The 25,692-nt window shown below is 53.4% G+C and overlaps 2 protein-coding genes across 3 annotated transcripts; one reads left to right on the forward strand and one right to left on the reverse strand.

The window, feature by feature from the left end:
- Window positions 1–180: 180 nt before the first annotated feature.
- On the reverse strand, window positions 181–4,822 carry DUOXA2 (dual oxidase maturation factor 2). 2 transcript variants are annotated; one of them, XM_043555528.1, is made up of 6 exons: window positions 3,563–4,812; window positions 2,370–2,427; window positions 1,955–2,089; window positions 1,488–1,701; window positions 967–1,181; window positions 181–608 (listed from the first exon to the last, which is right to left on the reverse strand). In XM_043555528.1, the coding sequence occupies exons 1-6, from the start codon at window positions 3,707–3,709 to the stop codon at window positions 415–417; spliced, it is 963 nt and encodes a 320-aa protein (XP_043411463.1). In that variant the 5' UTR covers window positions 3,710–4,812; the 3' UTR covers window positions 181–414. The 2 variants fall into 2 exon arrangements, with proteins under 2 accessions (XP_043411463.1, XP_043411464.1); XM_043555529.1 differs by lacking the exon at window positions 1,955–2,089 and having other exon boundaries at window positions 3,563–4,822.
- On the forward strand, window positions 4,158–24,097 carry DUOX2 (dual oxidase 2). The gene is given in 35 exon segments (XM_043555525.1): window positions 4,158–4,245; window positions 4,844–4,927; window positions 5,182–5,271; window positions 5,528–5,692; window positions 6,231–6,418; window positions 6,602–6,803; window positions 6,934–7,100; window positions 7,498–7,540; window positions 7,543–7,557; window positions 7,707–7,803; window positions 8,232–8,322; window positions 8,856–8,958; window positions 9,513–9,676; window positions 10,275–10,450; window positions 10,668–10,786; window positions 11,128–11,265; window positions 11,484–11,597; window positions 11,790–11,992; window positions 12,302–12,487; window positions 13,403–13,628; window positions 13,708–13,801; window positions 15,456–15,643; window positions 16,401–16,470; window positions 16,888–16,971; window positions 17,521–17,699; window positions 17,841–18,071; window positions 18,250–18,349; window positions 19,042–19,091; window positions 19,358–19,485; window positions 19,718–19,871; window positions 21,312–21,544; window positions 21,768–21,926; window positions 22,278–22,433; window positions 22,538–22,666; window positions 22,981–24,097. Coding segments are annotated over 34 exon segments (4,635 nt in total). The 5' UTR covers window positions 4,158–4,245; window positions 4,844–4,857; the 3' UTR covers window positions 23,104–24,097.
- The last annotated feature ends 1,595 nt before the right edge of the window (window positions 24,098–25,692 follow it).

Here is a 25,692-nt window from a genome sequence, read left to right on the forward strand (position 1 = left end):
TCAGGAAGATACTGGTTTTGGTGAGTTCCCCTTTGGGCTCACTAGAGGGCGCCTCTCTCCCAGAGCCTTGTGGCAAGGCAGAGAGAATGGACTTGGCTGCTTCCAGCCCAGGAAGTCCGCTGAGGACTCATATTCCCTAAGTCTGGGAAAGCCCTGAAATGTAATGGAAACAATTAAAAAAAAAAAAAAAAAAAAGGAAAAATATTTATTTACAGGTCACTCTGGGAGACTTTTCCCTGGGTGCAGGAGTTGCAGCCCGTCTGAGGCCGCCTGCTTTTCCCCAGTGGCCCCCCCACCCCCACCCCTTCCCGCGCAGTGACTTTCTTTGGACTATCCCAGCCCAGCCCCAGCCGGCATTGCTACCTGGCTTGCAGGGGACCGAGGTGGGGTAGCAGTCTGAGGGTTGAGTCCCCCTCAGAGGTTAGTATTGGTCGTTAAGTCCAGGGCTCCAAACTGCTTATGCAGTGGGTTGTTCAGGATGAGAGGCGAGCTCCCTTTCGCCTGGCTACCATAGTCCTTGCCGCTTTGGTCCAAGAAGGTGCGAAGCGCGCTGGGCCAAGAGTAGTGGAGACTCACCACCGCCACTCCCAGCAGGAGGCACAGGATGCCTGCGGCAGTGCAGAAGGAAGGAAACAGGGTAGTCAGGGCTCCAGGCCAGAGTCAGGCCTGCCTCCTCCATCTCCTGGGGGCTACCTCTTGCATTTCCTCCCCCAACACACAGGGCAGGAACACCTCTGATATGGATTACACGATACACAGTTTCATGTGCTAACTGGAGCAAGATACTGAACCCCTCAGAACCCTCTCCCCTCGTGTGCAAAACGGGCATAACCACACCTGCCTCTAGGAACTCTTAAGAGGAGATTAGATAATATGTGTGAACTCGTTTTGTCCACTGTAAAGTACACAGCAGTATAAATCCAGTCCCCACCCCAGCCTCCCAGAATCCGCCTCCTCAGTCCTCACCGGTGGCCAGGGTGACCCAAAAGGCGGCGCCATAGTGAGTGGTGAGAGTGGCGGAGCCGAGACGAAGCGGGCAGAGCTGCACGCTGGAGATGGAGGCGAAGGCGAAGATAGAGAAGAGCGTGAAGGCACCGGTGGTCAGGAGCGCCAGGCCTCCGTAGAGCGGAACCGGCATGGAGAGCAGCCCGTTGGAGAGGAGCCAGAAGCAGAAAGCCACCCTGCGGAGGGGACCCACTGCGCTGTGAGCGGGGTTACCCTAGCCTCGCTCCCCCTCCGTCCTCCACCCCAGAAGGAAAGCCGGGACTGTGATGGCGTAGGCACAGGGGAGCCTTACAGGGGAGGGGCCGGCTCGCAGCCTCTGCCTGGTCTCTCTGGGTTCCCAGGTCTGTGCGGAGGACCCCGTGACTTTCTTTCTGACCCGAGAGGTGGAAATTCGCACCTCCAGCAGCTATGTGGGGCTGGCTCACACGCCCCCACCGCGACAGTCCCTCCCTCAGTCACGCGTGCTTCCCTCCAGCGCTCACCACAGCGTGGCCGAGGCATAGTGCCCCGCCAGGCGGTACTGGCGGTAGAGCCCGCAGGGGCTGCTCGGGGTGAACTTCTCGGCCAAGTAGAGAACTGGATCTGGCAGCCCCTTCTCAAGCGCCTCCGAGTACTCCTCGGCATAGTTCTCGCCCAGACGCCAGTTGAAGCTCTCGTTGTAGTCTATGGTCTCGTTCAGCTGCTGCACTGGGGTCCCTGCAGAGGGCGGGCGGGCGGTGGAGTCACTGAGCCGCACGCAGCGGGGGACCCCGCAACTAAGCAAACACGGATAGGAAAGTGGAGGTGTGAGAGAAAGCGGTTTGGCAGCGGTTGGGGAAAGCACGGCTCCAAAAGGAATAAACACTATTTGAGCCTGTGGGGTCCGAGATTTCCTCCAGCTGTCCCTGCCACACTCCCCCAAGCATGGAGTCCGACAACCCAGGAATTCACTTTGCCCCAGCCCCCTCACCTGTGAGTGTAATATTAATTCCCTCCAGGCCGACGTGCAGACCAACGTGGGCTCTGACTCGTGCTGCGCTGAAGGCCTTGTAGGATGTGTTGGTGTTCACCCCACCCACTGACCACTGTGCGCTGAAGTGCACGGCTGTGGGGAGAGGCACGGTGTGTGGGGAGGGGTACAGAGAGAATTGGGGAGATGGCATGGGGAGGGTGATGATGGCAGGTAGGGTGCAGTGCAGAGAGATGGGGGGTTTAGGGGTCCAATGTGGTATACATGGGAAAGGTGTAAGAGTGGGCACTAGAAAGCTGAAGAATAGGAAGAGGGAGCAGGACACGAACCCCAAATCTCGATTTTCCCAGGTCCCCTCTGTCCACCTCCATCCTCACCCCAGGTCCTCTCACCACCTGCTGCACCACACACTCACCCACAATTTCTGCGCCTATGAAGAGACTGAGAAGAACTCTCACCAGCCAGAACCAGCGCTGCAGGAATAGGTACCTGGGTCAGGCTTGGTAACTGCCCGGCTAGAGTCCCCAAGACCTCCCTTAACCCCATGCCACCTAGATCTTTAGTGCCTCTGAAACTGTCCCCTCTTGCACCACACCCTTTTCCCAGTTCCATTCCTGATGCTTTGAAGCTGAAGTCAGACTTGTTTTTTTGTACAGGTTCCTCTGAGCCATTGCCATTTCTGAAGTTTTCTAGCCGTGCACTTCTGAGGCCCCAGTTCCATTTCCCAGTGCACCCTGCAACACGGCTTTCTGTCTGGTGCAGGCCCACCACCTTCACCCACCAGCTATCTGGCTCCTGGCTACTTGAATCACTACTATGGTGAGGCTCAGTGAGTCCAGAAGTGGTAGGCAGGCAGGGGTCATCTACCCCAGGAGAGGGTGGCCCCAGAGTCCTGTCACCAAGTAGACGAGGTGGGAATGCAGCCTCTCAGATATTCCTAGGTGCACCAGTTTCCCAAGGAAACCAACACAGATCAAGACTCAGGGAAGCTAGGAACCCATAGACTTGAAAAACAACTTAGGTTCTAGGAGAAGTGAGGGGGGAGGAGTCCAAGGAAAAGAACCCAGTCTGTTATAACTTTGAATCCTGGGTGGGAGTGTCTGAGCCCTTAGGATGAGAGCACATATATACATGCATCTCTACGCAGCAGAAACACAGCAGTCTCAGCTGCTGAGACTTTCACACTAGTGAAACACAGCAGTCTCCGCTGCTGGTTTCTGTCCTCTCGGTCTGCCAGTCATTAAGTCATCACCTGAAGGCTGAGACTGGAGTGCAGCCACAGTCTGAGGGAAGGAGACTCCAGCAGCATGTGAAGACTAGAATCAGCCCCAGGATTACTGGACTGGGCACTCACTGTCTGCATCAGCTTCCTGAATGATCTAAGTGGGGTCGGTTTCCAGGTTGTTTTCTACAGGGCCTCAACCTCCCCCGGTTCTTGGAAAGGCATGCCTGCTGCCCCAGACTTCTGTCTGCTCCACCTATGCTCCTCTGGTTCAGTGTTTCAGTCTGACTATCCATGGAGGCACTTGGAACCACATTACCTGTCCTAGGTCTTCCAGAGACCAGCTGCCCAAGGCCCCCAGGCCCTAGCATCTAGCACCCCCTTACCGAGTGGCCACGAATCCCAGGCAAGATGAGCAGGAAGCTGGCAGCCAAGGCCAAGAACACCAGAATGACGATGAGCAGTGGGACGCTGATGCCAGGGGCATGCCGGGGCTGAGGGTAGAAAGGCAGCTCACCATTCCACAGAGTCATGCTGCAACCCGGCCAAGCTGGGTCTGCTGGAGTGGGAATAGCAGGTACCTGGCAGCCGAGCCTGGGTCTCACTTATCTTTATCCGGTCCCCTGCGTTCTTGGACAGGACTCAATGAGATGGTCAAGCCTGAGCTCCTGACTTTTCCCTAAGGAAGTGCAGCAGCCGGCCGGTTGCCTTCAAGTGCTCTGGATTGGCTGGGGCAGGGTTGGGTAGGTGGGAGAGAGGAATTATTTCTCACTGGTTGTAACCAGTTACATTCAAGGCTCTGCGGGTTTGCTCTGTGTTTGGAAGTGGTGTGGGATCTGGACCCCTTTTATAGCAGCCTGAGCAGCTTGCTGGGCGGATGTCAGGGCTTGGCAGCTTGGAGTGATTGGGAAGAGAACTTGCAAATAAGGGGCGGAGGTTGCTATGCAAATGAGAAGAGCCCTGACTCCACAGCAAGAGGGCCAGCCTCCCGCCCAGATGCACACTCTTGGCTCTAGTCTGACCTGAGTGGACACCAGGGCAGCTGGCCTTCGAGGATCCAGAGAAGAGGGTGAGAGTGCCATCGGGGAGGCTGGGATCTTCAGAGCTGGGAGGGGAGGGGTGCTGTGTTGGGAAGGTGGAGACAGGGAGGAGAGCAGAGAAGCAAAGATTCCAAGGGAAAAGACTTCTGCCCCAAATGGGGGCCCTAAACCAGAAGTTGGACTGGGGTTTAGGGCATGATCTTCCTATCCCTCCTGTCCTTGCACAGGCACTCACTGCAGAGTATCAACAGCTGCAGGTCAGGGATTCCCAGCAGTTACTGAGTGGTTGGGGATGAGGATTTGAAGCTGGGCGCTGGGCTGGGGAGTGGGGGGGAGCCCTGGAAGGTTGGAGGTGAAGTTCTGCCTGGGACTGACAAACCCTAGAGGACTAGTGCCTGGTGTGTTCCTTTGGTTGGGGTTAGTTCTTCCACCAGGTGGAAAGTGGGGACTGGCATCAGTGCCTACTAGATGTCCTGGCAAGAGCGAGGTGGGATGTGGGTCCTTGGTGATGCTCCTTAAAGCTTTGCTCCAGAAGTGAAAACAGCTGGCACCTCCTCACCCTGTGTGGGCTGTAGACATGAGGGACACTAACTCCTTGTCCCTCACATATCACCTCCCACTTCCCAGGCAGCAGGGTCAGCATGCTCTGCGCAAGGCCAAAGGCGGTGGTGCTCCTGGGAGCTCTACTGACTGCATCCCTGGATCCAGCGGGTAAGTATCCGGTGCCCCTAGCTTAGCGAAGTCGCCCAGTACCTCTTGTGGGTGGAGTACCTCTGCAAGATCGGTCAAATCGCAGCGCAGGTCAGCAGGATGGCAAACTTCCTGGCGCAGCTTCAACGCCATGCAGTGTCGCCTGTTGGGTAGGATTGGGGGCACTCAGGGAGCGGGAGAAGCAGGGACAGAGGCCGCTGTGTCCTCGAGTGGTCGCAGGAAGGCTAGCGCTGAGGAACCACTCTGCCTCACAGGCGGCCAGGACTCACCTGCACTGTCCTGGGAAGTGCAGCGCTATGACGGCTGGTTCAACAACCTGAGGCATCACGAGCTCGGAGCAGCTGGTACGTCCTGTGGTCCGGGTAGGGATGAGGGGGAGGATGGCTAGTGGAGGGCCGGCCCTGGGAGATGAGACCCGGAGAAGAGGAGAGAGCGCACCGCCAGCCACCTGGCTGTCTGCCCAGCGAACTCCTATGCGCTCCTGGGCCCAGGAAACCCTGGCGGAAAGGGGTCTAGTCAGTGAGGTAGGCGTAGGGAGAGGTTTATGTCCTTGTTGGGGACGGAGTGCCCTGACAAAGCCCCGCTCCCTGCTTCCCACAGGCTTCAGACTGCAGCGTCTGGTACCAGCCAATTACGCGGATGGCGTTTATCAGGCTCTGGGGGAGCCGCTGCTGCCCAACCCGCGCCGACTCAGCGACGCCGCCATGCGGGGCACAGCTGGGCAGGCCTCCCGCCGCAACCGCACGGTGCTGGGGGTCTTCTTTGGTGAGAGCAAAGTGGGCGAACACCGGGGTTGACCAGTCACTTGGAGGCTGACCCAACTCCCAGCCATCTCCTCCTCCTCACTAAGCAACACTTCCAGGCGTTCTTTATCTTGGGGGCTTTGGGAGTGTCGATTTAGGGATATCTGCTTCCCTCATCATTCTCTTACCCGTTACTCCAAATCCAGGAGGATCACTGGACCTCCATTAAAGCCCTTAGGAGCTGAGTCCCCTGCCACCGCTCTCCTACTCATATGATTGTATCCTCTTTCCTCCGAAAGAGAAAGGGGAAAGCAGAATCTGGTGGGAGATGGGAGTTGGTTTGGGGGAGCCCTTATCTTAATTATTATTTGGATTCTCACGCCAATGTTATGAGGTGCGTGGAGAGTGTATTATGTCCCCACTTGAAAATTAGAAGAAAGACCCGGAGCTGGTGGCAGAGCTTAAACTACAACATGTCTTTTGACTCTTGAGAAACCAAGAGAAACTCCCTGCCCATGGGGAGTGGCGATTCTCAACAGTTTGGCCCCCATTGCGGACAGGCTACCACGTGCTGTCCGACCTGGTGAGCGTGGAGACACCTGGCTGCCCAGCCGAGTTCCTCAACATCCACATCCCGCCCGGGGACCCGGTGTTCGACCCGGACCAGCGCGGGGACGTGGTCCTACCCTTCCAGAGGAGCCGCTGGGACCCCGAGACCGGACAGAGCCCCAGTAACCCCCGGGACCTGGTGAGACGCGGCAGGCGGGGTCGCGGGGGCGGGGCCTGGCAGGGCCGGGCCGGGAGAGGCTCCGTCCCCCCGCTCCCCCCCCCCCGCCGCCACCGACGCTGGGCTGGCCCTGGCGCCCCCTTACCCGTCTCAGCTACTCCGCCCGCGGCTCACCCTGGGCTCACCCTCCCGGTGCCCCCGCAGACCAACGAGGTGACGGGCTGGCTGGACGGCAGCGCCATCTATGGCTCCTCTCACTCCTGGAGCGACGCGCTGCGGAGCTTCTCCGGGGGGCAGCTGGCGTCGGGGCCCGACCCCGCCTTCCCCCGCAACGCGCAAAGCCCCCTGCTCATGTGGACGCCGCCCGACCCCGCCACGGGACAGCGCGGGCCCCAGGGGCTGTATGGTGAGGCCGCGGGGTGGGCTGCGGCGGCCGGGGCGCGTGGCGGGGCGGGCTGGGGGGCGCCGAGGTTGCGCTCCCCGTGGTCACACCGCCGCGCTTCTCTTCCCCTGCGGCCCCACGGCGTCGCGTGCAGCCTTCGGGGCGGAGCGAGGGAACCGCGACCCCTTCCTGCAGGCGCTGGGCCTGCTGTGGTTCCGCTACCACAACGTGTGGGCGCAGCGGCTGGCCCGCGAGCACCCGCGGTGGGGGGACGAGGAGCTGTTTCAGCACGCGCGCAAGAGGGTCATCGCCACCTACCAGGTCAGTCCGCACCCCCTCCCCGCCCCGCCCCGCCCCTGCCTGCTGCGCAGAGCCCTCCATCCTCCGACGGGCAGCCCCCGGAAACGCCCTTTTCCAGGAGGACGCTGCTCCCCAGAACTGGGGCTAGCGTCTCGTCTCGGAGTGGACGTGGAGACGATGAGGAGGCAAAGCGCTGTGATCCTCGAGCCTTTGCTGTGGTTCTTATGTAGCCGCCCTCCTCTGCCGTCCCAGGTTCCTTGTGGGGGCCGGGCCTCCGCACCTGTCCTGTTTGAGTTGCCTCCCTCGTGACTGCCCCTGCCTGACCCTCATCTCCCACCGAAGCCTTCCTTGGGCTCGGATCCCTCCCAGGGCGGCTGCTCCAGCGCATGCCTCCCTTTTGCCTTCTCTTGTCCCTCAGAACATCGCTCTGTATGAGTGGCTGCCCAGCTTCCTGCAGACAACACCCCAGAATATACAGGTACAGGAGTTGGGGGGGGGACACTTGGACTGCGGGGGTGGGGGTGCGGAAGGGAGGGTCAGGATCCGTGGGAGAAAGAAGACAGGTAGATGCATGTGATGGAAGGATGTGATAAGGAGCCTATTTCTCTTATTACCCCTGTTGGGCAGGGTACCGTTCTTTCTTGGACCCCAGCATCTCCCCAGAGTTCCTGACAGCCTCTGAGCAGTTCTTCTCCACCATGGTGCCTCCTGGCGTCTACATGAGGTGAGGGAGGGGCTGGCAGTGGAGGAGGCATAGCACACTGGTAGAGATGAAGAATCAACAGCCTTGGGGGCCTGGGGCCTTTTATACAACTCCACAGTAATGGGGGAAGAGAAGCAGAGTTTGGAACCCTGAAATAGGACCCTGGGATAGGAGTTTCAAACTTAACAACTCCTCCTAATGGCTGAACTTTAGCTGCTGAGAGCAGGACTTGTCCAGCAGTTGGGTTATTCTCTTCACTCCTTTCCTTACCACTCTATGTGGACAAAGAGCAACCGATACCTTCAATCCACACACATTGCCAAATCTCTGCTGTGTTCAAAGAAGTTCAGCCCTCCGTCCTGGCCAGACCCCTCTGAGTCCCTCACCCCACTCAACCCCATGTCAGCTTTTCCCTGAGCTCTCATCCCATCCTTGATGCCCCATTTCAGAAATGCCAGCTGTCATTTCCAGATGGTCCTGAACCAGGGTCTTGGCAGTTCCCCAGCTCTCAGAGTCTGCAACAGCTACTGGATTCGGGAGGTCAGCCTGGGGTCTGGGTCAGGGGAAGGTGGGTCAGCGTCAGTTGTGACACACAGGCTGGGAATAGCAACCGTTCCAGTTGCTTTTTTAGGTGTTGCCTCTCCAGGTAGTAGGAGATGAAGGGGAGAATGATCAGAAACTTATCTGGTGGGGCGCCTGGGGGGCTCAGTTGGTTAAGTGTCCTACTGTTGATTTCAGCTCAGTTCATGATCTCAGGATTCGTGAGTTGGAGCCATTAGGCTCTGTGCTGACAGTGTGGAGCCTGCTTGGGATTCTCTTTCTCCTTCATCCCTCCTTCTCTCTCTGCCCTTCTCTCTCTCTCTCTCTCTCTCAAAATAAATAACTTTGAAAAAAAACACTTATAGCTTTGAAAAAAAACACTTAAGAAAATTATCTGGAGACAATAGCTCAGGAGTCTAGGACTGGCCAAGGGCCCTTAGTCCTGAGGTACTGCAGTGGTTCAGGGTGACAGGGACCAGGTTTTGGGGAGAGGCCCACGAGCCTACTTTAAATGTGTTGTTGTCTATTTCCAGAACGCCAATCTGAATAGTGCCCAGGCGGTGAATCACCTGCTGCTGGGAATGGCCTCCCAGATTTCAGAGATGGAAGACAGGATAGTGGTTGAAGATCTGAGGGGTAAGCTTGGGAGCTAGATGGGATAAGGGTCCAGAAGACTGGGAGCCTGGGGACCCCTCTGGGTTAATCAACAGTTAGACCTTGGGGTACCTACAATGCAGGAACACAGATACACATGCTGTAAATAGCCACTAGAAGAAAAAAGCTTTTAACTTTTTTTTTTTTTTTTGCTTCATTTAGGTTTAATGTTGCATTTACTCTAAATTACCTATGTCTGAGTATGTAGGGGGAGAGGTGACACCACAATCTCTTGGTACTTAGGTTTCCAAAAGTTTTCTCCAGTCCTGTCTTGAGGCCAAGGAGGTAAAGGACAGGGACTTTACTATTTGGTGACTAGAACAGTCTTGAGTCTCAGGGGAAGATTCTTGCCAGAAAAATTTCCCCTGATCGTACATGGTCACATTGACCCTATGTGGAAGCAAGGTTGATATGGACACATGGTCACAATGTTGGGAGTTCTGGGGGTGAGTAGTGCCAACAACCTAATTCAAGACTGCTGAGCAAAGAAGGGTCAGGAGGATTCAGCCTATAGCCTGGTTCTCTCTCCTTCTCAGATTATTGGCCTGGCCCTGGCAAGTTCTCCCGCACAGACTACGTGGCCAGCAGCATCCAACGTGGCCGAGATATGGGGTTGCCCAGCTATACCCAAGCCCTGAAGGCTTTGGGGTTGGAAACCCCAAAGAACTGGAGTGACATCAACCCCAATGTGGACCCCCAGGTGAGAAACAGTAATGATGGCAATAGCAGCTAAAACTTTTTTGTTTTAAGATCTGTGCACATGTAACTCATTTAATCTACATCAAGAATGTTATAGGGTAGATACTATCATTGTCCTTATTTTACCAATGACATGGTTGGTAAGTCAGTCATAGAGATGGGATTTAAACACAATCATCTGATTCCAGAGTATGTTTCTCACCACTACATTGTACCATTCCTACAGGGTGGCCTCAGGGTGATCTCTGTATTGGGTGCCATTGTCCTATTCCTGCAGGATCCTTCCTTATGAAATGGGTGACCTTGAAACTGCTAATTATTAGGGCCAGATAGCCTGGGTGGTGGTGGTCACAGGATATGGCCCAAAGGCACCTAGCAGTGGTTTCACCATCGGCAGGGACACGTGGGTCCTCCCACCTGTCTTGCCACCACCTGAGGGGGATGGCCTAGGAAAAGTAGGCTCCTTCAGGCCTGAGCAGCAAGCCAGGCAGCTGATGGAGTCCTGTGTTTAAGAATGGAGCCACAGTGGCTGCCCTCCCCGACACACATGTGCACACACACGTGCACACACATATTCCTCACCTCCTGTGGTGCCCCAGGTGCTGGAGGCCACAGCTGCCCTGTACAACCATGACCTTTCCCTGCTGGAGCTGCTCCCTGGGGGGTTCTTGGAGAGCCACGGGGACCCAGGGACCCTCTTCAATGCCATCGTCCTCGACCAGTTTGTGCGGCTGCGGGATGGTGACCGCTACTGGTTTGAGAACACCAGGAATGGGTAAGGCCTGCATGAACTTCCGCCTCAGATGCCACTTTGGCTTGGAGCCCCAGGGACTCTGCCTGTAAGCAGCCCCACGGGCTCTGGATTCCCAGCTGGCCTCACCTCCTCTTTAACCCCTCTGTGTCTCTTTCCTCATCTGACTTCCTGGGCCCAATATTGCTGGAGGCTGGCAGCCCTTTCTCATCCCAACCATTCGTGGCTTTCTCCAACTTAGGCTGTTCTCCAGAGAGGAAATTGCAGAAATCAGAAACACCACTCTTTGGGACGTCCTAGTGGCTGTTACCAATGTGGACGCCAGTGCCCTGCAGCCCAATGTCTTTATCTGGCATGACGGTGAGTGGCAATCAGAGAAAGGACCAAGGATGGGGTGAGTCACTTGGTGCTGTCCAGGAAACCAGGTGCCAGGCAGCATTTTCTGTGTGCTGCTGGGAAGCCTGCTTTAGGCCTACTCCCCCAGTAGGTACTGGACTGGTTTGCAGGCTGCACTCTGTGATCAAACTGGGGTAGGTACTGAGAACAGGATATGGAAAGGGACTTTTTGAGGGGAACCAACTCCAGAGAGGTGGGCCTAGTAAGGAGAAGGGTACCTGGTCCTTTACAGGAGAGAGGGGAAGGGTACCTGGCCAACTAGTGAGATCCTCAGACTTTAAGGTCTTTTGTGTCCTCTCCCTCAGGTGCACCCTGCCCTCAGCCTCGGCAGCTTACAACTGAAGGCTTGCCCCGCTGTGTGCCCCTGACGGTGATTGACTACTTCGAGGGCAGTGGTCCTGGTTTTGGCATCACCATTGTGGCTCTCTGCTGTCTTCCATTAGGTGAACTCTTCACACCCTCACCCACTGCTTTCCTCCTGGCTGCCCCCCTGCCCACAGAATGTCCTTGCCCCTCATGACCTGCTGGTCTGTGGGACTAGCTCTTTGCTACAGTCAAAGCCAGGCTCAGGGGACCTTGTGAAGGGAGGAGCAACAGGACCTTCAGTGAAGCTGCAGGCAAGAGGCTCCCCTCCCCACTGGCTCTTTCTGATCCTTTTCAGTGAGTCTGCTTATCTCTGGGGTCGTGGCCCATTTCCGGGGCCGAGAGCGCAAGAGACTACAGAAGAAAGGCAAAGAGAGTGTGAAGAGAGAAGCAGCCAAAGATGGGGTGTCAGGTGAGATGGGGCTGAAGGTAGAGAGGGAAATGGGGCCCAGATAGGGGCCCCTGGGAGAAAAAGCAGGTTGCAGATGTGGGGAGAAAGCCAGGCTTTGGGAGTATCTGCTCAGACTGGTAGAGTGGAATTGGTTTGAGGTCAGGGGCCTGGGTACCTGTGCTGAACGTCTCTGCCCAATTGTCCCTTCCCTAGCAATGGAGTGGCCAGGCCCCAGGGAGAAGAGCTATCCCATCACCATCCAGCTGCTCCCAGACCGACGTCTACAGGTCCTAGACAGGCGGCTGTCTGTGCTCCGCACCGTCCAGCTGCAGCCCACACAGAAGGTCAACCTCATCCTGTCCAGCAACCGTGGGCGCCACACCCTTCTGCTCAAGATCCCCAAGGAGTATGACCTGGTATGGCCAGCCTGCCTCCCCTACCTGGAATGCTCCTATATCTCCCCTCTCAGAGCGAGGCCTGTTAGTTCACACTCTCCTCAGCTACAGAGCTCCCCTGTGAAGATGAGGCTGGGGAGAGGCTCTCCTTTCACCTGTCTCCACACTCCATGTGACCCTCCCTTTGACCTGCTCAAGCCATTCACCTGGTTCCAGCCTGAATGCATTGGGAGGCAGCTTTTCTCATCTTCCCTCAACTCAAGGTCCTCTGAGTGGGGGCTGAACCAGACCTGGAGCTCCAAGCACTGACATGGGCTTCCTCCCACCCAGGTGCTGCTGTTTAACTCTGAGGAGGACCGGGGCACCTTTGTTCAGCATCTGCAGGGCTTCTGTGTGCAGTGGACTCTGGGCCTTGACGTGACTGAGTTGGAAGAGAATGAGCTATTCAGGAGGGCTGTGACCAAGCAGCAGCGGGCCCGTATCCTGGAGATCTTCTTCAGGAACCTCTTTGCCCAGGTGCCATGAGTGTGTCTTTTGGAGACAGGACCTGGCCCAGGGTTGGAGGGAAGCTGGGATGGACAGGGTCCTGCATGGGGTAAACTAAGTCTGTGTGCTGGAGAGAGACAGCGTTGATTGAATCCTAGCATTGCCACTCACTAGCTGTGTGACTTTAGGCCAGTCACATCATCTCTGCTCTGTATCTCCACTTCCTCATCTATAAAACAGTGATTAAAATAGGATCCACTGGCATTCCCAGGTATCCCCCATATGGAATATAGAATAAATAAAATAAAATAAAATAAAATAAAAGTAATAGGATCCATCACCTTGGGTTGTTGTGAGGATTCAGTGAGATAGTCTACATCAGTGGTTCTCAAAGTGTGGCCTCTGGACCAGCAGCCGCCACCTAACCCGGGAATTTGTTAAAAATATAAATCCCCAGCAGTCTCCACCAAATCCAGCTAATCAGAAGATTGTTTATCTTGCCAGGCCCCTGCCTCCAGGAGACCAAATCAGGCACATGGTAGCCCTGTCTAAATTGACAAGAGAATAAATAAATATATCCCTAGCCTTTTCCTGCCTGTCCACCACTGTCTACTTCATTTCTGTCCCCAGTATAGGGCCTCTCATTTCGCATTTTGAATCCCAAACTTTGTTCCCTCCCATTTCCACCCCCCACCTATAGACCTAGCACCATTCCTAACATATAAAGCTCCTGGATCTTGAGTCCAGGGAAAAAATGGGCTGGCTGCTAGAGATCTGAGTCACTGCCTCAGAGGCCCAGGTCAGAAGTATATCTAAGGATCAGGAGAGCTACAAGGGCTCACTATTTCTGAATTGGACTTTTGGGAGATGTGAAGGGTCACTGAACTGCATTCAGCCCAGGCCTCACCTTCTTCTCTCCTTCCCTCTGCTACTGCCCGACTGCAGGTGCTGGACATCGACCAGGTGGATGCAGGCACCCTGCCCCTGGACTCATCACAGAAGGTGCGGGAGGCCCTGACTTGTGAGCTGAGCAGAGCTGAGTTTGCTGAGTCCCTGGGCCTCAAGCCCCAGGACATGTTTGTAGAGTCCATGTTCTCTCTTGCTGACAAAGATGGCAATGGCTACCTGTCCTTCCGGGAGTTTCTGGACATCCTGGTGGTCTTCATGAAAGGTAGGGGGAGAGTGGACCACTTCAGGAACCAGCAGTCTTTCAGCACAGAGGTGACCTGAATCCCTCTTTTTCTTCTCAGGCTCCCCAGAGGACAAGTCCCACCTGATGTTCACCATGTATGACCTTGATGCAAATGGCTTCCTCTCCAAGGATGAATTCTTCACCATGATGCGGTATGGAGTGGGCCCTTCCAGTTCTGAGACTCCCTGATATTTGAAACAAAGTCAAATCAGAGGAGGGTAGGTGAGGAGGTTATGTGGCCATCTATTTTGAAAGCCTGGATACTGCATTCTAGATTCTCAGAGCATCCAGCTTCATAAGTTTATCTGGGCAGGCCCCTGCCTCCAGGAGGGTCTATTACCTGCACTGTCTACACGAGCTAGAAAATTCTCCCTCTCTAGTTAAAAACAAACAAACAAACAAACAAACAAACAAACAAACAACAACCACCAAGTCAGTATGACCAATAGCAAAAGTCTAGTATCCCTTTTGGATGCCTTTGGATCTTTGTAAACTCTTCTACACCATACCTAACACTGGTGCTTTGCGCCGTGAATTAATGGATGGAAGATTAATGACCTTGGTCACTTTTCCTGTATTAATCACTAGGAAATGCAGGAGAAGAAACATGGAAAGTTCCTCTGTATTCCAACCCTTCTTTCTTCTTGCTTCTTAAGTTATTTTTGGTTGTGGTGTGCTGACAAAGACCAGCTTTGAGTGCATAGAGTTCTTATTCCTAAAGACACTGTTCTGGTAACAGTGAAAGTCCCCTTCAGCTCCATAAGGACAGGGTTCTTACTTCTCTTTTGTTTCTCACTGAATCCACATCTTCTGCACTGTGATTGGCACATAGCAGGTATTCAATACATACTTAACGAATCAGATGGAACAAATGAGCAAATGAATAAACCAAATGCATAAAAGAGTGCAGAGTCTTTTACCTTTTCTACCTTAAGCCTTTCCATTTCTTTCTGCATTCCCTCTAACTTCCACATCCCTCTTCCATCCCAGACACCACAACTGGACATGGGCTTCTAAAAGGCTGTGGTGAAGCTGATTGCAGTCTATCCCTCACTGGGTGTGCTATTGCAGTCCCAGACCTGGGTGAGGCTCTAGGGATCTCGGAGAGGGTCCCTGTCCACCAGAGCCAAGCATCCACTTTCTCTTCCTATGTTCAGTTGTAGATCTTGCCCAGTCTCACTTGGATGATGTGTTTTTTAATGGGCTTGCTGTGCCAGGCACACACAGGTCTTTTTTTCTGTTGGATTCACACAAACATGCATGGTTGGCTTGTTTTTGTCCCAAAGGACAACCTAAGAAGAGTATGGCCACTCTGGGTGCTATGAGATCGGGTGTGGAGACAATCCTGCCTGTGCCCTGGGGTGTTGGCACAAGGAAGCAGCAGCCATTGTAGCTACATCTCCTCCCCCGGCATCCAGGCTTCTGTGCCCCCACTGGACTGTGAAAGGGGGAGGCCAGTGGCAGCGTGGGATGCATTAACACAAGAGAGTGGGCAGAGACCCTGCCACACAAGAAGCCCACGGTCATCTGGACATGTCCCTACACTAAATGGACATTGATCCCACCTTTCAATGCCCCCTTGTTTGAGGGCTGCTTTCTCTAATTGGTCAAGGTCACTTTCAATTTCAAACCTGTGGCCACCCCACCCAGCTTAACGTCAACTACAGGCTGGATGAACACCTTCTCAATGCCATTTCCCGGGTCACTGGCAACCACATTAGATAATCTGGGGCCCGCCCCACCGTGCACCTGCCTGAACCTGACCTTGCCAGATGACAGACTGGTGTATCTCTCCTCCTCCCCCAGGTCCTTCATCGAGATCTCCAACAACTGCCTGTCCAAGGCCCAGCTGACTGAGGTGGTGGAGTCCATGTACCGGGAGTCGGGCTTCCAGGATAAGGAGGAGCTGACGTGGGAGGATTTCCACTTCATGCTGCGGGACCATGACAGAGAGCTCCAACGCACTCAGCTCTGCGTCAGAGGTGGAGGTGGAAGTACGTGAGTATGTAAGAAATGGTAGGGGGCACCTGGGTGGCTCAGTCAGTTGACTTTCACTCAGGTTATGATCTCACAGTTCGTGAGTTCAAGCCCCACGTCTGGCTTTGTGCTGACAGCTCAGAGCCTGGAGCCTGCTTTGGATTCTGTGTCTCCCTCTCTCTCTACTCCTCCCCATTCATTCTCTCTCTCTCTCTCTTTCTCTGTCTCTCTGTCTCAAAAATAAATAAACATTAAAAAATTAAAAAAAAAAAGAAATGGTAGGAGTCAGGGAGGGACGTGTCTTCAAAATGAGAGCTACTGGTGGATAGGAGTCAGGTTTTATTTCTCTTCAAGTCTTTTGTGCCTAGTATAGCACCAGGCACATGTAGTCAAGGGTGTCACATACATGTGCACTGCACAAACATGCCTATTGAGAGGTCAAGGGTGGTCTGAAATCCAGCCTACATGCCACTTACTAAGCTCATGCACATTGGTCTGGGGTGTAGCTAGTCAGAGGAAGAGGCGTTATTTTCTTTATACAAAGGATGCAGGATTGCATCTGCCTGCAGTTTTCTAATTATACCAAGTTACCCCCTTGTTTGCAATGGGTGCCCATTGTGGGCAGTGAGGGGAACAAGGCTGGAACAAGAGATGAGAACATGGCAAAGTCACTGGCAATTGCTGTGGCAGCCTTCCCGGAGAAGAGAGGGGGGCAGTCTACTATTCTTCTACCCTTGTGGGGAAGCCTGTCCAGACTCTTGTTCTTCTCTCCAGGTGTTGGAGACATCTTTAAACCAAACATCAGCTGTCGAGTCTCATTCATCACTCGGACTCCTGGGGAACGGTGAGCAGGAATGGGGGCATTGGCAGGTCCCCTTGTCCAGGTCCCCTGAAGAGAAATGAAGGAAGTAGGGCTGGCTGAATCAGTTCCTGGGACCAGATATTTTTCCCCTGAAAGTAGCTCTTAGTACATAATTGATCCTGGCCCAAATTCCAGCTGCTTCCCTCATGCCATGTGGCTCAGGATCCTAGCTGTCTCCCTGACACTTCAAGACAGAATCCTTCTGTAAGACAGATGACCACATCATATTCATTCTGCCTTGCCTCTCCTACCTGGCATCTCTCTGACCAGATTTATGGGCAGGTTCTGTGGGCAGGGGTGGGTTCCAGGATTCATCCCCAGCCTCTGAAGTTCTGACCTGGTGATTCTTCTCCTGGCTGCAAAGACAAGGGGAGAATGAGCCCATTTTTCCTTTCTCAGATCCTGCTCTCAGGAACTAGGGCTCCCTGCCTCAGAAGCCCCAGAGCTGGGAGGTCCGGTGCTGAAGAAGAGGTTTGGCAAAAAGTAAGTACTTTCTAGACCCCCAGGCCCAAGGAAACATGGGGAGAAGTCTCGGAGTCTCTGGGCCCAGCCCACCCTTCCTGGACACACAAGGGACCATCCTGTGTCTCGTTCTATGTGTCTCTGACCTGATTGGTGAGCCATAGAGTCAAATAATTCTTCAACATCTTCCAACCTCTGCACCCTAACCTTCAGGAAAGGGGCCTGGCACTCAGATGCAATACCAAGATGGCAGTAAGGGCTCTCCTGGCTCCTGCCTGCTTTGGGCACATCAGTGAGGCCCGTTCAGGGAGCACCAAGAGGGAAGGACAGAACACACAGGAGGAAGATGAGGTGGAGTAGGGGGAAGACAGAAGAGCGGGTGGATGGAGCAAATAAAGATGAGCGCTGAAAGTTGGGGGCGGGTAGGAGTCTACTCCCCAAATGTTGTTTCCTTCATCTGTTCTGGCCCATCCTGACCCCTGCCAGGTTATCATGTCTCCTTCATGGGGTGGCATTTAGGGGAGGTTGGGGTGCCCTGGTCTCACGGCCAGCTGCCTCCCGTTGCTGCAGGACAGTGGTGCCCCCTCCCCGGCTGTACACGGAGGCACTGAAGGAGAAGATGCAGCGGGGCCCCCTGGCCCAGAAGCTGCGACAGTACAAGCGCTTTGTGGAGAACTACCTGCGGCACATCATGTGCGTGGCGGTCTTCTCTGCCATCTGTGCTGGCCTGTTTGCAGAGCGTGCCTACTGTAAGAGTTTCAGCTTGTGGGCGGTGGGAAGGGGCATGTAGAGCCTTCTGGCTGCTCTTCCCGCTGGAGCCCAGGCGTTCTGACCCAGGCCAGGGACCCCAGCCTCTGTGCCATGCTGATCCACCCACACCCCCTCTCCAGATTATGCCTTTGCCTCACCACCCTCGGGCATCGCACAGACCACCTTTGTGGGCATCATCCTGTCCCGGGGCACGGCCGCCAGCATCTCCTTCATGTTCTCCTACATCCTGCTCACCATGTGCCGCAACCTCATCACCTTCCTGCGCGAGACCTTCCTCAACCGCTACATACCCTTCGACGCCGCCGTGGACTTCCATCGCTGGATCGCCATGGCTGCCGTTGTCCTGGCCAGTCAGTGGCTCCTGGGAATCCTCCCCATTGTTGCATTCTCCTGGGTCTAGCTGTGGGGGGAAGAGTGAGGAGATTGGAGCTACATAGACTCCCATCTCTCCTCCCTGTGCCTCTTCTGTTCCTCAGGGTGGGAGGTAGAGTCGGCCCTGGGTGGCATCTCTAACAGAGTCTCTTTCAGTTTTGCACAGTGCTGGCCATGCAGTCAATGTCTTCATCTTCTCAGTCAGCCCCCTCAGCCTGCTGGCCTGTGTCTTTCCCAACGTCTTTGTGAATGATGGGTCAGTTCTGGGGAGGGTTCCCCCATGGGACATTTGGGGCAGGCCAAAGGGTATAATGGAAAAGACATAGATGGCCCTCAATACTCTACTCTCACTGAATGAGAGTGAAGAGCCTGCTGGGGATGCTGAGAGGTGACTTCCTTGCCCTGGAAGGAAGTGGCCATGATTAGCCAGGCAAGATGTTTGGGAGATGAATTAGAGACTGTTTCCCACATGTACCTAACACAGAACTTGGAATATTAGTCTACCATTCATTCACTGGGCAAACATTCATGGAGTACATCATACATGACCATCCAGGTGCCAGAGAATAGACATGCTAGATTCATGCAGTCATTCAGCAAATACTTGTTGAGTATTTACTACAAGCCTAGCATTGTTTGAGCATAGGGATTAGAACAATGAGCAGAACCACACCCTTGCCCTCATGGAGCTTACAGAATGTGAACCGAGCACCCAAGGAAGCAAATAGCAGTAAGAGAGTTCAAGATAATGCAGAAGGAAGAATTGCCAAGAAAGCAGAGGGTGGAACTGTGGGTGGCTGGGTGCCATGTTCCTTGGATGGATCCCTGGCCATCTGAGTGGAGGCCCAGTAACCTCAGCAGTCAGGGCCAGCAGAAGCAGAATCACATTGTGACAGTGGGGAAGCCAATCCTGCCCCAGCTAGAAGCTCATATACCTTTGCCCTACAGGTCCCAGCTTCCCCAAAAGTTCTACTGGTGGTTCTTCGAGACAGTCCCAGGTAGGGAGTAGGGGTGTATGTGGGGCCTGGGGGTTCTATCTGAGGACCTCTGTTTGTCTTCATCCTCCCATGAATACATACTTGTCTAGTGGTCGTGGTTCCCTTTCTAATCTCCAGGACAAGCCTCAGCTGCAGCCCTGGCAGACAAGCTATTCTGGGGGCCAGGGAGATCAGAGAAGGAGGGTAGACTGGGGGATCGCTGTCATATTCTCAGCCCATGCTGAGGTCCCAAAAGTATTCTCTGACCCTGTCCCCGCTGCCCCCAGGCATGACAGGGGTGCTCCTGCTCGTGGTCCTGGCCATCATGTATGTGTTCGCCTCCCACCACTTCCGGCGCCGTAGCTTCCGGGGCTTCTGGCTGACCCACCACCTCTACATCCTGCTCTATGTGTTGGTGAGGGATTCTCTGGGCAGGGCCAGTCCACGGGGGCAGGGATGAGCACTCATAATGGGGGTAGGGAGCAGGCTTAATTGGACCTGAGAGCAGAGACCCCAGCCTCTGAAGTCTATGGTGGCTTTATCTACCCAGCCCAGGCCCAGGGTCCGGGCAGGAAGTGTCTGGGCAAGGGAGGGTGCAGGGAGGGGCCCGGCTGGGCCTGAGCTGTACTAACTGGCCACGTCTCCAGCTCATCATCCACGGCAGCTTCGGCCTGATCCAGCTGCCCCGTTTCCACATCTACTTCCTGGTCCCAGCACTAATCTATGGGGGGGACAAGCTGGTGAGCCTGAGCCGGAAGAAGGTGGAGATCAGCGTGGTGAAGGCGGAGCTGCTGCCTTCAGGTACCAGGCCCAACGTGACCCCAGGTGGGGGGCATTGGAAGTCGACTCATGGGACATGTGGAGATAGCTCCACAGGCCTCCAGACCCCCATCAGGCCTTTTAATAATCTGTCGGGGACCCCTGCAGCTTTCCTGATACAAATGGAGCCCAGAAAGGGCTGTGTTGCCCCCAGGAGGACTTGCAAACAATGAGAAGTGACCATGAGAAGAGGCAGCTGAAAGGCATTTAAGGACAACACAGACCCCCTTGTGTGTGGTCTGGGTGCTCCCCAGGGAACAATCTATACCCCTCCCACCCCCTCCTCCTAGAATAACCCCCCTTCAGAGATGGGCAATTGGCCCAGATTTCAAGAGTCTATTATTTTTTAGTTGTTTTTTGTTTTTTGTGGGGTTTTTTTTTTTTGAGTTTATTTATTTAGAGAGAGAGAAAGCATGAGCAGGGGAGGGGCAGAGAGAAAGGGCGAGAGAGAGAATCCCAAGCAGGCTCCTCACTGACAGTGCAGGGCTTGAACCCACGAACCACGAGATCATGACATAAACTGAAACCAAGAGTCAGACACCTAACCAACTGAGCTATCCAGTTGCCCCTGAGAGTCAATTTTTGAGAGTTTATGTTGGCTAAAGTGAGGATTCACACCACTGTAGAGGCTGGCAGAAGATGGTTTTAGGTGTTGTGGGACCATCTAATCTTCAGGATTAACATAGTAAGAAAATTAATCTCATTTCAACTTTGTGTCCATTGAGATTACTTAAGGACAAAAACCTCAGCATGTTATTAGTATGCTTTTTGCACTTTCCAGTACTTGCAAATCAACTTTTTTTTTTTTTTTAAACGAAGAAAGAACAGGCCTGGGGCTCAGCTGTGGTCTGGCACACCACACAGTATCCAGCTAAAATTTGATAAAATACGGTGCCTTCTATTTACACTACATGATACTGGTTTTCCACCTGTCTGAGTGATCTGAAGTTTGTCAAGGTAAATCATATTGAAAAATTAAGTCAATATGAAGAAAAACATTAGATAAACAGTAGTGCAGAGATGCGCAGAAATGGCCTATCCAAAGGTAATTCTCAAATGGTGGAGGTTTGGTAAACTGTGAGATGGTCCCTGGGGAAATAGGTCCTCTGACCTGTAGGCTGATATTCAGGATAGTAGCATAGGGGCCTGGATGTTTCACGGGAATAAGGAGCGGAGAGGAGAGTAGCTGGAACAAGGAGCACAGAAATCTAATTCTTGGGTTACCCAGGAAAGAGAGAAGGGGACCCTCTGACTCTTACCTCCAGGAGCTCCACTTGTTCAGACCATATGCCCATATGCCCAGGAGCTCCACTTGTTCAGACCATATGTGTAGAGTAGACAAGGTATCTGGGGTATCTGCCAGTCCTCAGGTACTGGAAGCAAGCCTTCTGATCCCTGCCCTTGCCTGCCCATGACTCCCAGGAGTGACTCACCTGCAATTCCAACGGCCCCAAGGCTTTGAGTACAAGTCAGGACAGTGGGTGCGGATTGCCTGTCTGACTCTGGGGACCAACGAGTACCACCCATTTACACTGACTTCTGCGCCCCATGAGGACACGCTCAGCCTTCACATCCGGGCAGCAGGGCCCTGGACCACTCGCCTCAGGGAGATCTACTCACCTCCAATGGGCGACGGCTGTTCCAGATACCCAAAGGTGCCTGCCACCAGGAACCACTTTTTGGTCTCCAGCATTGGCAAAGGGTCCCCACTCTCCCCTACCCTGAGACTAGAAGCTCCAGCCAGCACAAGGCCAGGCTGGGGTGCCTGAGAAGAGGTTCTGTTGTTCCTGTAGCCCTCTTCTCCCTGTCCTATACCCATTTCTAACCTCAGATCTGGGGCCAGACCAAGCTCATCTCTTCTCCCTCTTTGGTTGGCAGCTGTACCTCGATGGGCCATTTGGAGAGGGCCACCAGGAGTGGCATAAATTTGAGGTGTCCGTGCTGGTGGGAGGGGGCATTGGGGTCACCCCCTTTGCCTCAATCCTCAAAGACCTGGTCTTCAAGTCATCGTTGGGCAGCCAAATGCTCTGTAAAAAGGTGAGTGTCTCTCTCCCATTCTTAGAAGGAATGGGACAGACTGCCTGATTGTGTCCCCACATCACAGCAGAGTAATATGAGTAAAAGCCCCTGGCCCCTAGGCACTGAGTCTGCAGGGGCTATTCATACACAGCTGTCCACATGCCCAACATTTGAGGGAGGGTAGGACGTATAGACAGAAGGACCTCTGCTGGGGTCTGCTGGTTAAAAGACTTAGATCAGGCTTGTGGGGCTGCCGGAGATTCGGAGTCTGTGGATGGTCTGAGGCTTTCCAGCCTCTCAGGTGAAGGCATCTGGGGTGGATGAAACTTGAGCTGAGCTGAGTCTTGAGCTCCAGCAATGTGTCCCCAGATCTACTTCATCTGGGTGACACGGACCCAGCGGCAGTTTGAGTGGCTGGCTGACATCATCCGGGAGGTGGAGGAGAATGACTGCCAGGACCTGGTGTCCGTGCACATCTACATCACCCAGCTGGCTGAGAAGTTTGACCTCAGGACCACCATGCTGGTATGTCAGGGCCGGTCAGGCAGGGTAGGTATGTGGGCCACCATCTAGACTAAGAGCTGACCCTGACTCTGACTGTGACATTCCTCCTCTACTCCCTCTCCCAGTACATCTGTGAGCGACACTTCCAGAAGGTGCTGAACCGGAGTCTGTTCACAGGCCTGCGTTCCATCACGCACTTTGGCCGCCCCCCCTTCGAGCTCTTCTTCAAATCCCTGCAGGAGGTCCACCCACAGGTCAGCCCCACCCCCACCTGTCCTGAAACCCTGGCCTTCCCCTGCCAGGATATCCTGGACTTTAAGCACCCTACAGCTATAATCTGAGTGGAGAACCATCCCATGCTAGCTCCAGGATGGGGTCAGGTGTTGGAGGAAGGCCTCAAACCCTCCCTACCCCCGACTGCCCCAAGCTCAAGCCTCCTCCTCAGAGCCAGAGGTCAATGCTTTAGTCGTTCCAGCAGGCTTGAGAAGCAGCTTCCTCCCAAGGGGTGATAATCTTAAGCCTGCAGGCCTCTCCTCTATGCAATCACTCCCTGCAACACACTTGACAGGTACGGAAGATTGGAGTGTTCAGCTGTGGCCCTCCAGGAATGACCAAGAATGTAGAGAAGGCCTGTCAGCTCATCAACAGGCAGGACCAGGCCCACTTCATGCATCACTATGAGAACTTCTGAGAACCTCTTAGAACTTCCTGGTTCCTGTTTCCCCCTCTGTGGACCAGCCCTGCCAGCAGTTTCTCTGTTAGAATCCACTTCGGGCCTCAGCTAGAAAGCTGGAAGAGTTCCTCCCCCATATCCCCATCTGTCCTATTCTCTGACAAGGTAGAGAAGACCCCTCCAGCTCAAGCAACAGCAGGTTATGGCAAACAAAGGAGAGTGGGGACAGCCTCTGCCCTGTGACATCTGTAGAGGTGAAGAGATACAATAGCATTTGCCTCTGATAGGTCCCATGTCCCTATTTTCCTTGCACAAAATCAATGTACTGTTTTGGTATTTTCTTGGCTTAGGCATTTGAGGGATGATGGAGTGGGGATAACTAAAGTGAAGAGAGGGCTAAGTGAAAATCTCCTCAGAGCCCAGTTCATAGAAGCCACGATGCTTAGAATCTGGATGATCAAACTGTCTCTATTCAGTCTCTGGGGTCTTGCTCCTCCAGTTCCACCCCCGACCCCTTCTTGCTTCTAAAGGGTCAGGAACACTGAATAATAACCAGGGAACAAAGATGCCTCCCTAGTCCTGATGTTCCTGCTGTCAACCAGCAATGCCTGCTGCTATGACTTTTCCATGGCCCTTCTCTGAGCCTGTGGAGCAGCACCTGGGCTCTGAGACCAAGGGAATCCAACCTGTCTGCCAGACATCCAAAGCTCCCACCCAGTTCCCCACTTCCACAAGAGTGGTGTGACCAGCTGTCATGGTTTGCCCAGGACTCTCCCAGTTTTACCAGTGATAGCCTCTTGTCACAGGAAAGCCCTCAATCCCAGGTAAATCAGACAAAGCTGGTCACCTTACATAGGAGGCAACCTGGGATGTCACCTCCATACTAGGCTCTATAAGACACTTCCTTTTCCTTCTGCAACTGTTTCCTAAAAAGCTGAGCTTTAATTATTTTTTAAAATTTAAGTATAATTTTCAGGGGTGCCTGGGTGGCTCAGTCGGTTAAGCGTCTGACTTCAGCTCAGGTTATGATCTCACAGTCCGTGAGTTCGAGCCCTGCACGGGGCTCTGTGCTGACAGCTCAGAGCCTGGAGCCTGTTTTGGATTCTGTGTCTCCCTCTCTCCCTGCCCCTCCCCTGCTCATGCTCTGTCTCTCTCTGTCTCAAAAATAAATAAAAAACATTTTAAAAACTTAAAATAAAAGAAAATTTAAGTATAATTTTCATATGGCAAGGTGTATAAATCTTCAAGTTATATGTACATGTGTTAACACTAACCAAGTCAAGATAGAGAACATTTCAACCACCTCAGAAACTTCCTTTGTACCCCTTCCAGTCAGTCTCCCCCAACCAGTAGAAGCAATCACTGGTGTGATTTCTGTTACTCCAGATTAGTTTTGGTCATACTGAAGGTACCCTTTGGAAACTGGCTTCTTTCAGCACAATGTCATTGTGATTCGTCCATGTTGTTGTATGTATCAGTAGTTTATTCATTTTTATTGCTGAGTTGTATTTCACTGTAGAGATGTCCCAAATGTTTATCCATTCTCCTATTGATGCACATTGGGTTGTTTCTAGTTTTTGACAATTCTGAATAAATCTTCAATGAACATTCTTGCACTTGTCTTTGTTCATGCACTTTGTAATGCCCTCATTCCTTTTGGGTATATATCTGGACATAATGTACTCATTCCTCTTGGGTATATATTTAGGGTAGAATTGCTGAATCACAGAGTTCTCTAGCCAATAAGACCTGTGGCAGGGAGAGTTTCTGCCCATCTCCACATCCCTGCCCCAGGCTCATCTTCTCATTGGTCCTACCCAACCTCTTCTGACAAGCCAAATGCCTTTGGCTCCCAACCCTCTCTCTATATTGAAGGAATCTCTGACAGAACTGGAAGAATGCTGGATCAGAGACCCGGATTCTGGTCCTAACTTTACTCCTAAGTAGTTACAGAGGAAAATCCCTTAACTTCTCTGAGCCTACTTCCTCATGTATACCACCCTCTATATGGGTATTAGGAAGTCAGATAGCAATAATAGCCCAGAAAGTGATACAGATGAGAAAATGTATGTGTTGTGTGCCAGTCTCAGCCTACTGATAATCAGTGCTGTAGCTGGACCAGCCCTTGTGGGTTTTTCTTAGGATTGTAAGACACCCTCAGCAATCCATCAGGAGACTTTGAAAGATATGAGGTTTATTACTTATAAGTGGTGGAAATTATATGGTGTACCTGGGGCCACACAATGAGGTCATGGCTCAGGCTTAGGCTTCTGCTTCTATTGAGGGAGAGGATGGGTGCTTAGGGTTTTGCAGGCTCACTCTTTATTGGTGAGTTTAAAATATAAGAGTGGAGAGGGTGCCTGCCTGGCTGGGTTGGTGGGTGGAGCATGTGACCCTTGATCTCAGGGTTGTGAGTTTGAGACCCATGTTAGGTATAGAGATTACTTACAAATAAAATATTTTAAAAAACCATAAGAGTGGGAATTGAGAATACAGGAAGACAGGAAACAAACAGCTCAAATGGTTAGTTACCAAACAAAATCAACCAAGATTTCTAAAACCATGGAGCCTAGAGTGGTGAGGGGATGGGGTGCAGTGTAGCCTGGC

Source organism: Prionailurus bengalensis, chromosome B3, assembly GCF_016509475.1.
Source record: "Prionailurus bengalensis isolate Pbe53 chromosome B3, Fcat_Pben_1.1_paternal_pri, whole genome shotgun sequence".
NCBI classification, from domain to species: Eukaryota; Metazoa; Chordata; class Mammalia; order Carnivora; family Felidae; genus Prionailurus; species Prionailurus bengalensis.